The following is a 12,216-nucleotide window of genomic DNA, read 5'->3' on the forward strand; positions in this document are numbered from 1 at the left end:
ATAGAATGAGTGAATCCTTAGAGTATAAAGGCAGGAGGAGTATACTTGAGAGAAATCAGGAGAGTAAAAGGGTACCGTGGGGGAGAATAGGGTCCCTCAAAGATCAGCAAGGTGGCCTTTGTGCGGAGCCGCAGGAGAGGAAGGAGATACTAAATGAGTACTTTGCATTAGTATTTACTGTGGAAGATTTAGAATGTAGGGAAATAGATGGTGACATCTTGAAAAATGTCCATATTATAGAGGAGGAATTGCTGGATGTCTTGAAATGCATAAAAGTGGATAAATCCCTAGGACCTGATCAGGTCTAATCTAGAACTCTGTGGGAAGCTAGAGAAGTTATTGCTGGGCATCTTACTGAGATATTTGTATCATCGATAGTCGCAGATGAGGTGCCGGAAGACTGGAGGTTGGCTAACATGGTGCCACTGTTTAAGGAAAGTGGTAAGGACAAGTAAAGGAACTATAGACCAGTGACCCTGTCGTCAGTGATGGGCAAGTTGGAGCGGCTGGCTGATGGTTTGTCAAGTTGACTCACATCAAGCATTTTAGTTAGATTTTTTAGCTAATTGACATATGGGATGTTAGCATTGCAACAAATATGTTTTTCATTTTCTGAATTATACACCCCTGCCTGGTAATTACATGCTTAAGAGCATTATAAACAATCCTTTTGCTTCCAATACTCATGATAGAAATAAGGGAAGTGATATCAAGAGTTTGCTAAAGAGCAGTGTACCCATTCAAGATAATGAACTATATAAGTCTTAAAATATTACTTTTATGGAATCAACTTTGACAAAATTTTGCATCCTGAAACAAAATAAGGAGATGCTTGCCAAATGCTGAGTTATATTTCCATCTTGCCTGATAGCATTGTATTACTACCTAATTAATCTCCCTTTTACAGTGATGGAATTAGTATACATGGCCCCAGAACATTAACCTGGGGGTTGTGAACTACTAGACCAATCACTTTACATTTTCACCTCTCCTAAAGGCTTCGCTTATGTGGATAGTAAGGGAATCAGTAATGGTAATAACTAACTATCTCCTGTTGACATTCAAAGTAGGTTTTCTTGTTAGATGTGTTGATTCATCTGGTACTTGTGTAATACAAATATTACTGGTTACTTACCAGCCTAAACTTGAATGATGTCCAAGTATGGATGCATATTGACATACTGCTTTAATCTCTGTTAAACCATGAATGGTGGGCATGCCCACTGCCAAATTGAGGAAGGGCCAGTGACAAAGGCTCAAAATGTTTCAGCTGCTAAGACACTACTGAGATACAACTGCAGCAATATCCTGGGACGAAGATGATTAGCTTTCAATAACACAATCATTTTTCTTGGTGCCAAGTACAAGTCCACCCAGGAGAGAGTTTTCCTCACGCAGATGACCACTGATTTCAGTTTTATATCTCGGAGGCTGCACTATTTCAAACTCTAGGTTGATGTCAAGGACAGTAACTCAGTTCTTTTGCCTATGATTGGAGCAGTGTTGAGTCCAGAAGCTGATAGCCCAGACAAAACCCAAACCATGGCCCTCAACACAGCTGCATCCAGAGCCTGCAACCATTTCTTTGTATCAAGTGGAGTGAATCAGATTGACTGAAGACTGGCATTTCATGTGACACTGGGGACATTTGAGAGGGGCAGTGGGGTGGAAGCTGGTGTGCGAGCGAGAGATGGATTAGATTATCCTTTTGGCAGTGCCTGCTTGCAAATCCTTCAGTTCTGTCTTTACTCACTGATAGGTTTTCCTGTTTTTGAGGATAGAGTTTTGTGGAGACACTGCTTCCTGTTAGTTGTTTTTGATAGGCATTTAAACATGCATCACGGGATGTAGCACACTGCAGCGTTTTGATTTGCCTTTATTATTTGGCAGGCACATAGTCCTATGTTGTAGCTTTACCTGATTGCCACCTCATTTTTTAGGATTATGCCTGGTGCACTCCTGGCATGTTTTCCTGAACTATTCTTTGAACCAGGGTTAATCCTGTAATTTGATGATAATGGGAGATTTAAGGAATACACCAGGACATCAGGATCAGATTGAAGTTTAATATTATTGTGATAATCCACAGCACCTTACGGATGACCAATTTTAAGATGCTACAACTGTTCTGAATCGACTCCATACACAATAGAAGGTATTCTCCATGCAATCATGGGACTTCACTTCCACAATGATTATATGATAATCCTACCTATACTGTAATGAATAGAGGCACCTGTGAATGATAGATTGATTATAAGATATAGCAGTTTTACCTCTTGGTCTTCTTTAGAATCCAACGTAGATTTGTCAAACTATAGTCAGTCAGTCATATTTTTCCCCGGGTGCAACAGAGTGTTACAAGGGGACATAAATTTAAGGTGAAGGGTGGAAGGTATAGGGGAGATGTCAGGGGTGGGTTCTTTACCCAGAGAGTGGTGGGGGCATGAATGCGCTGCCTGTGGGAGTGGTAGAGTCAGAATCTTTGGTGACATTTAAGCGGCAATTGGATAGGTACATGGATGGGTGCTTAAGCTAGGACAAATGGTCGGCACAACATCGTGGGCCGAAGGGCCTGTTCTGTGCTGTATTGTTCTATGTTCTATATCAATATTTCCCAAAATGCTGGATGTAGGCTTTAAAATAGAGAAATTCCCTCATTGCTCCGATGTAAAGTAACAAGGCCCAAACTCAGATCATTAAAGTAGGACAAGTAATTGATTTTTGCACTTCAAATTCAATTAGAATCAAACCTAGAACTGGAACTGAAAGCAATAGATTCAAATCCCTCACTCTAATATATAGTTCAATCAGCAGAAAGATTTTGGATGAAATAAAACATTCAGCAAGTTTAGATGCTGCTGCAAACAAAATGGACATATGTAGCTCGGAATAACAGGCAGATAGCAAACCTTAAAATAATTTGAGTCTGTGGTAGTTCAAAACAATAAATGCTCAACTGAAAGTAGTAATGTTGTTTAACAAATACTTGAATCAATCTGGTTTCTCTTCTAATCTGAGGAAGTGAACATTCGTGAAGCAATTGCAACTGAAAATGGGGAAACAGATCTGAAAACAGGTACATAGGAAAATGTTTCTACTTCAGTTTGAGGATGACTTGAAAGAAGAAAGAATACTGGAGGTATTTCAGTTAGAAATGCAGGAACATTCTGATGATTTGATTCCTTTGAGTTAACTGGGCTGCAAGATCTAAGCCAATGTCATTTTAGATGCTGATGAACAAGAATTTATTGTGGAATCAAATGAATTTGATTTTTCCATTCCAAGAGAAGGTGTGGACACAGATAAGAGTTTAACCTACATTAATTGTATTTTGATTTAGAGTAAGAGACTAAATGCCCAGAGCTAAAAGAATGTTCTGTTCCTAAGAGTTGAGGTATTTAATATGTGCACCTTTTTTATTTTTGGACTACAGACCGAAGATTAGAAAAATGGATAATGATTTCAAACAGGTTAGATTGTAAAAGGAGTTGTTTGCAGCTTGGAAAAGCAAGTGAAGCTAAGTGATGCATATGAAAAATGTTACTTATTAGGAAAATGGAGTTCAGACAAATTGGCACCATTTACTATGGGATCAGGAGAGTTCTGCACAGTCAAGCTGCAGTTCAACAGGGGAGTGAAACAAAGAGAATCAAAAACTACTAAAAACTGCTGTATCAATATTTCTTTCTCCCCTTTGTGTAAAAGTTGCACTGTAAGTTTTCTTGAAGAGTAGAAAAACCACCTTCAGAAACAAAGAATGAAGCCCAAAACCCAAATACAACCAAAAAAAAACAGGTCCAACCAAGCAACCAATGAACTGAATAATGATCATGGCTGTGCACCTAACAATGAAGCATAATTGAAGAATCAAAAGGATTGTGAAACCAACCCATCTAGTTGTGAGATTTGGACTGTTAATACAGAACTCTGTTCTGACTTTTGTTTTGTTTCCTGCCATTCAGTATTAATGCTTTTTTTCTTGTGTGCGCACACGCATGTGTTGGTGGAGCAGAGTTTTAAAAAGGCATGAAGTTTAAAATACAAATTAGAATTTTTTTTTTCTTTTACTATTCTTGTTAAAGTTAAGATTGTGACAATAAATAGTTTTTTTTTAAATTGATACTGAAGAACCTGGTTTGGTTTTGTCTAGGATAGCAGTCAAGGGCAAAATGTGATTTTTGGTTGTTTCATTAACTTCTAACATTTGAAATGACTCCAGGAATAGTAGGGCTCAATTTCCAGCTTACTACCCCAGGCTAAAACTCAGTCTCTTACAGGACTATATTTTGCTAATTTGGCTTATATGGTGTAAGATGACTTGGTATTGTACTATTTAATAAAATTATTCAGCTGGTGTTTTTGAAAAATGACCATTGGATTAAGGATTAGTGAAACCTGCATCTTTTACAGTATGTGACCCTAGCACTTCTCTTACTGCACGAGTTTATGATTTGGAAATGTCGGTGTTGGACTGGGGTGTACAAAGTTAAAAATCACAACACCAGGTTATAGTCCAACAGGTTTCATTGGAAGCACACTAGCTTTCGGAGCGTTATTCCTTCATCAGGTGGTAGAGGAGGAGGGCTCAATCCTAACACAGAATTTATAGCAAAAATCTACAGTGTGATGTAACTGAAATTATACATTGAAAAATTGATTGTTAAGCCTCTCAGCTGTTAGAATACCATGATAGTTTCACTTCTTTCATGTGTAAATCACAAAACCTTTTTTTAAAAAAAGTTGCATTCTCGGATTAGCTGTTAACAATGGTGATAGCTAGACAATATGTTGAAGGTGTTGGCCCCCTGTGTTCTCTCTCTATGCCATGATGTTTAGATTGATTCTAATCTAAAAAGTGAGATAACGGAAATATCTCACTTTTTAAATTAGAATCAATCTAAACATCATGGCATAGAGAAAGAACACAAGGGGCCAACACCTTCAACATATTGTCTAGCTATCACCATTGTTAACAGCTAACCCGAGAATGCAACTTTTTTTTAAAAAAAGGTTTTGTGATTTACACATGAAAGAAATAAAACTATCATGGTATTCTAACAGCTGAAAGGCTTAACAGACAATCAGTTTTTCAATGTATAATTTCAGTTACATCACATTGTAAATTTTTGCTATAAATTCTGTGTGTTAGGATTGAGCCCTGCACTACCACCTGATGAAGGAGTAACGCTCCGAAAGCTAGTGTGCTTCCAATTAAACCTGTTGGACTATAACCTGGTGTTGCGTGACTTTTAACTTTGCATGAGTTTACTCATTGTCGAACCATGACCCAACAACAAAAACAGACTGGAAAGTTACAGGTGTGATCAGCATCCTCTCAACATATGGACAACATTAAAGAATAATCAGACATTTGTAGTTTCAAATCTATTCTGCTATACACAAATATTGTTTGTTGACAGCATTCTAACACTGCAGACTACAAAAAATACTATGTAGGTTTCTGATGTCACGATTTATTCCATGATTATGTGATGAGATGTATCACAGCAAAAAAAAAAGCTTATGCATGCATACATACAAACTCAAACATTATGTTTACTACCAAATTAAATACAGGATGTGATTGATTCGCAATCTGACATATAATACTGATATATTGCTGTTAATTTTTAATCACTAATCCAAGCTGGACAAAGCAACTGTGCTGTGGTTATCCTAAATGACAACACAAAAACTATAAATTGAATTTTAATACATTAGTTCTTCTCTGGTGGGCAAATCACATCCATGGTCAGAAAAAAGCAATACAAAATGATCAGCAGAGGAAAAAAAAAAATCACCAACCAATTAATTTCTTAAAGTTAAAACAACTACCCTGTGGAAAATGTATTTAATTAACTAACCTCATCAAAAATATCCACAGGAGTTTGAGAACATTCTGCAAGTCCTTAATGGGATTTAAAACTAGTTTCTATAAAGAGGCCCCTTAGAACTTTTAGGATGTTCAAATATCCCACATATTGGCATGGGTGATTAAAACAGTACACAAGTTCACAACTTCTCTTCCTTCAAAAATATTTCAAGCACAAATAGTTTGAAGTGATTAACAATTGGTATAAGAAATCATGATTATTTCCCATTCACCAGTATAGTACATCCATTTTAAGTTTCAAGAACATATAAGTAATTAACTTTAATAATTGTGTTCTCATAACACATTATTCAACTCTTTCATGGAAAGAATGAACTTGCTGTAATAATGTGCAAATGCTCAAATGCAAAACCCTTCATTTACTTCTTTTGTAATGGTGTGACCACACTGAATTACATTTTATCAATTGAAGGCATACACAAGAAAGTACACAATATAAATATGGCAACAGGTTATTAAATATAACAAAAATGTATTGAATAGCCTGACTACACAATAGCCAACAACCTATAATAAAATGGTGGATTACAAATGGGACCTTGTTCCATACTGAGGGCTTTTAATACCATATATCCAATTTATAGGTTGAAAGTGGCATTGGATTGATATTTACTTTTCAAACAACTGAAATCAAATTCAATATTGGTATACATTCCCACCATTGGTGAAGCAGCATTAAATGGTGAGAGATACTGCGGTACAAACTGGGTAATTTCTGCAGCATGTGAGTGGACTTTGGAGTACTTCTAGGCTCCATTATATTCAACATATTTGGCATCCATTTTCATAGTATTAGAAAAAGCCCGTATATCTGGTAATTGAGTTCACACTTTAATTCAAACCAAGCTATTTGTTTTCTTAAAAAGTTACTATAAGTAGCAACTGTAAGGAAGAGGGCTAACATTATGTGCAATGGTCTTAAGTAAAGACACAGTTCATGTTCAAATTCATTGATTTTCCTTCTGGCACAACCAATATGTAAAATGAACACTAAAGCTACATTCCTGAGAGAATTCTGCTGGTATTAATGGTGTCCACTTGTGTAAATGTCAAGCTTCTACAGCAACAGAATTAATACATAAACACAAATGATAATCTTAATTAATCCATACCTGAATCAGACTGTTTTAAAAAAGTATAAACATATTGGCAATATTTCTGACAGTTCTACCATTAGCTACACTTAATTCAGATCTTCTGTACTGATATTTGGCAGTGGGTCTCGCCAGTAGTTGAAGTGGCTATACTCTGGATAAACGAAAGCTGAGCATTGTTCTTGACAAAGCAAAGGGAAGACATGTTCCACGAGCTCACTCAGCCTAATGTACCTAAAAATGGAAAAATATGGTAACTAAAATTAGAGGAGAGTTTATAAGCAGCTTTACAAAACCTGAAAAACACATGAAACAACCAAAAACAAATTTTTGGAGAAACTCAGCAGATTTGGCAGCATCTATGAATAGCAGACTGAAAACTTACAAGTCCAGTGGATCCTTCTTCAGAACTTTGCATTCTGAAGAAGGGTCACTGGACTTGAAATGTTAACTTTTTTTGTCTGTTTTTCAAATCTCCAACATCTGCACTTTTTGGTTTTATTTTACTGAAAAAGAAAATATCCATTAATGCTGCTGCAATTATTTGGAAAACAACATTATCTGATTTGCATCCATGTGACAATGAAGATAAATAGGAATTCAATTAAACCCCAAATAAATAAAAAGCATAATCTATAAATCTGGAATGTATAGCTTTTTTCAACAAACTCTCAGGATAGGCAGGGGTGAAAGAGAGAAGTGGGATGGAAGCAGAACACTACTTCGACACAAACAAATATCGTCCATCATGTGTCATAGGATAATCATTATCAGCATTATTCACATTTAACCATTTAACTTTTCTAGCCCAAAGGCACATGTCAAACTCACTAAACTCAGATCAGCTGAACTCCCTCAGTATAAACACTCAATAGGACTTTGGTTTGTTTTATTCAGTAGTACAATTTGCAATATACTTATCCACGTCACATCATGGGAATTTTCCTTCCAACTGTCACTTCATTCATCTCAATTCTGCCAATATCCTTCTGAAAGCAACTCGAGAAAATGCCTTTGATTTAATGTACCTTTGTCTCGATTTAATTTCCTAGCGTAGGCATGAAATTAATTTCAGTGAGTCAGTGACAAGTTTGAAGCTTAATCCTACAATTTATCTAATGTGCATTCCTAATACATTTTGTGGAATCCAGAATGTAAACAGGTCTTGTCAATTCCATCTGTATATATGAAGCAAAACATTACTTCAGAAATGTACTGTGTACTTGTCAGGAATACATTCAGTATTTCTGTGGTGCTGCATGCAAGATGTGAGAAGAGGACTGTTTCATGTGTAAAGCAATGTTGTATCGTGTTGTAATATTCTACATTCTGCTAAAGGATGCCTCTCAAGACTACAAATCCTAACATATGTTAAGTACATAATGAACGAGTTCATACTAAATCTAGAAGAATTTCAAGCATGTCCATATAGTGCTGTTACTTCTTTGTACCTGGCATCTATGACACTGGCGACATCAGAGGAAGCCAAGATGGATCCTCCACTCAGTACTTCTGGTCAAAGATTGTTGCAAATGCTTCAGCCTCATCTTGTGGAATGTGGTGGATTCTCAAAATCATTGAGGATGTGTTTAGATGGAGGGTGGAGCTTGAATTTGATCCATTGCCGATGGACTTGTTTAGCCCTATTATTTGCTGCTTAGGCTATTTAATACCCAAGTCATTCTATGTTGTAGCGCCACCAGGTTGACACTTCCGTTTTAAGTATGCTGCTCCTGGCATGCCTCCCCACATTCAATCAGGGCTGATCTCCTAGCTTGATGCTAACTGTAGGGTGAAAGCCTTAGGTTGTAGATGATGTTTGAGTCTGGTCTAATTCACTTCTTTGGAGTCAAAGTGAATGGCTGGCTTGGCCATAGAAGGTAGTTAAGAGTCAACCAGATTGCTCTATGTCACATGTTGATCAGGTAACGACATTAGCAACATCATGACAGCTCACGGCCATCATTAGACCTTTGATCTACAGATTTAATTGGGCTCAAATTCCACCATCTGCAATAGTGGGATTAGAATCCAGGTTGCCGACCTTCCCTACATCTCTGGATTACTAGTCTAGCAACAATAGCACTATGCCACAGCCTGCCCTATTTGAACCTTAATGGATTCAAAGTCCACTCCAGGACTTGAGAACAGCCTAGCACTCTAAAGCAATATGAGGCAGTGTTATTGATGAGACACTAACCTAAGCCCCACCTGCACTTTCAGGTGAATGTAAAAGATTGCATGGCACTATTAATCTGACCAACATTTATCCCTTAATCACCATTACAAAAACAAAGTTAAGCAGTCATTAACACTCTGTACACAGCAAGCTCTGGCAAATGGTTTCTCAGTCATTATAATGTAGAGAATTACAGTGAAGTGCTTTGGATTGTCTGGTCATTGAAAATGCTATATAAAGCTAAGTCTTCCTTTTGACCTGAACATTTTCACACACCCATATTTGATACTGACAACCTCTGTCATAACCATGGGTCAGAACCCTGAAGGACTGTAGACATTTTTTGACCTTAGTTCCAAACTCTTCTTGTCCTTTGAGCTCTTAAGTTTAGAAATAAGAGGTATTTGTGTTGAGTCACTAATTTTTCATGTATAGAAATGAATAATCTTTTTAAATTGGCTCTATTTAAAAACTACTAACTTGGGTCTGGGAGAAATGTATCCACAAGGTATCCTTTCTAAATGAACCTATAACCAAAAGGATTGGTGAATAAAGGAGTCAATTCATCTCTCTTCACCCTGGAACTGAACAGTTTGAAGTATCCATTCTGGAACTGTAATCAATTGAGGACAAAAGGTCTGGTCATAACATCTCCCAGTTAACAACATTTGTGAAAATGCAGGTGTGAATCAAAGATACTGGAACAGGTATTGCTGAAATTGCAGCGAAGTACCAAGCTGGAAAGCAGTAAGATTTGAAGCACATCACAGAAGCATATCAAAGAAGCAGCATACCAACAAGAAATTTGTAAATCCCATTGCAAAAAAGCATTTCATAAGTCTAATTGCTGGGATATGTCAAGTGTCAGCATATTCAGCTCAGACAAATTTAATATTAATTAAAATATGTACTGCTGGGAGTCATGGATGGAAGGAGGGGACAGCATGCCAGATGACAAACAAAATACATAGCAGTTATGGCTGCAAGGAGCAAATAGTATACTCACTTACTCTTCCCTATAAAAGTATTGCGTTAGCCCAAATTAGTCACAATTACTGTTTTAATTTTCCAGTTTGGATGATTCTAAACAATATTTAAAAATTGGTATATTGTTTTTCAAAACTTTACAATCATGTTTCAGTCATTTTATTAAATAAACAATTTTTCTGCACTGAGTGCTTCAGAAATTCCATTAACCAGAATACTCACGAAGATTTATTGCCCTTAGTTTGCTCCTGTATCAGTTCACCTTTTGGATTTACTGTAAAAATTCTGTAGTCTGGAACTCCTACTTTCTTGTAGGCACAAACATCCTTAAAAGAAATTAGGATAGAAAAAGCAAATATTAAATTTACATTGTTTTGGTACCCTGAGGTCTAGAAATACTAAGCGCTGTTCATTACAAAACTGAGGGCAAAAAGCCTTATTTATACTTGAAACTGAAAAATATTGCATTTGTTTAAAAAAAAACATTAAAATGTACTATTTGTATCTAGTCTCTACAGATTCAAAATATAGGGTAAAAGGCATTAAGTACACAGTACTACCAATTACTTACATTTGGTCGGTTTCCAAAAGCAGCGTAGAAAGGCTGGTTGTAAACAGTAAATAAACTTTTGATGTCATTCAAACATTCAATCTTAAACTTTTCTGGTTTCTTCTCTATTACCTCCCTGAAACCAGACAAGTATAATATCAAACAAATATCATGAGCACATGATGCAGTGATTGAACTGAACCACTGCCTATTCAGGAAAGCTTTTTTGCATATGTTGCTAAAGTATTTCCCAGTGTTCAATTTTCACAAAGTCTTTTTTTCCTGACTTTGAATGGAGCACCTCCTCATTTCTGTCATGCAACTACTAGCAGCATAAACAAACAAGCAGTACCTACAAGGAAAACCAGCTCAAGTGTAGCCAATGTTACTATCTGGAAACTACCGTTAGCAGGGTTAAACTGTTCCTGACAAATGACTGAAGGTATATTTAAAAATTGTAATGTTAATTCATAGTCCTTACATGCAACACCAATTCTACTGTGAATTATTTACTTATTCACTTGCGGGAAGTGTTGCATGCTGGCTGGTCAGCATTCATTGCTTGTCTTGAGTTGCACTTCCGAAGGGTGGTGTTGGGCTGACTTCTTGAACCACTGCAGTCCACATGCTGTAGGTAGACCCACAATGTCCTTAGAAGGGAATTCAAGGATTTTGACCCAATGACATTGAAGGAACAGCAATGTATTTCCAAGTCAGGATGGCAAGCAGGTTCAAGGGAAACCTGCATACGAACAGCACAATTACATTTGCTGCCTTGGTCCTTTGAAAGGTGCTGTCTAAAGATCTTTGGTGAATTTCTGCAATGCATCTTGTAGATGGTACATATTGCTGCAACCAAGCACTGGTAGCGGTGTGTGTGAATGTGGTCCCTATCAAGCAGGCAGCTTTGTCCTGTATAGTACCAAGTTTCTTGTGTCATTGGAACTGCACCCATCCAGACAAGTGGAGAATATTTTACCACAATCCTGATTTGTGCTTTGTAGATGTTGGACAGGCTTTGGGGAGACAGGTGGAGAGTTACTTGCCATAGTATTCTTTTGTCCTTGGCTTGCTCTTGTAACCACTAATTATACTGAGTGTTCAGTTGAATTTCTGGTCAACGGCAACACCAAGGGTACTAATAATGGGGAATTCAGCAATAGTAACTCTAGAGATATCAAGGGGAGATAGTTAGCATCTCTCTTATTGGATATTGTCATTACATGGTGTTTGTATGGTGCAATATTACTTGCCACTTGTCAGCCCAAGCCTGTATATTGTCCACATCTTGTTGTATTTAAATATGGACTGCTTCAATGTGCAATGTTCAGCACCAATCAATGAACATCCTCACTTCTGATGTTATAATAGAGGGAAGGTCATTGATGAAGCAGCTGAAGGTGTTGGGCCTCAGAAACTGCCCGAAAGAACTCCTGCAGAGATGTCCTGAAACGGAGAATGACCGACTTCCAACAACCACAACTATCTTCCTATGTCAGGTATGACCCCA

The 12,216-nt window shown here is 37.1% G+C and overlaps 1 protein-coding gene across 2 annotated transcripts in view; it reads right to left on the bottom strand.

Moving 5' to 3' along the window:
• Nucleotides 1-5,457: 5,457 nt before the first annotated feature.
• The window catches only part of lpin2 (lipin 2), a 126,889-nt gene continuing 120,130 nt past the window's right edge, over nt 5,458-12,216 (bottom strand). For both annotated transcript variants that reach the window (XM_087986478.1, XM_087986477.1), the window contains exons 18-20: nt 10,728-10,842; nt 10,379-10,482; nt 5,458-7,224 (exon numbers count right to left, since the gene is read on the bottom strand). In XM_087986478.1, coding sequence (XP_087842604.1) covers nt 7,080-7,224; nt 10,379-10,482; nt 10,728-10,842 — 364 coding nt within the window. In that variant the 3' untranslated portion in view covers nt 5,458-7,079. The remainder of the gene's footprint in view (nt 7,225-10,378; nt 10,483-10,727; nt 10,843-12,216) is intronic.

This window comes from Chiloscyllium plagiosum, unplaced genomic scaffold (assembly GCF_037043375.1).
Source record: "Chiloscyllium plagiosum isolate Xiang-an unplaced genomic scaffold, Cpla_swu_hap1 HiC_scaffold_4, whole genome shotgun sequence".
NCBI classification, from domain to species: Eukaryota; Metazoa; Chordata; class Chondrichthyes; order Orectolobiformes; family Hemiscylliidae; genus Chiloscyllium; species Chiloscyllium plagiosum.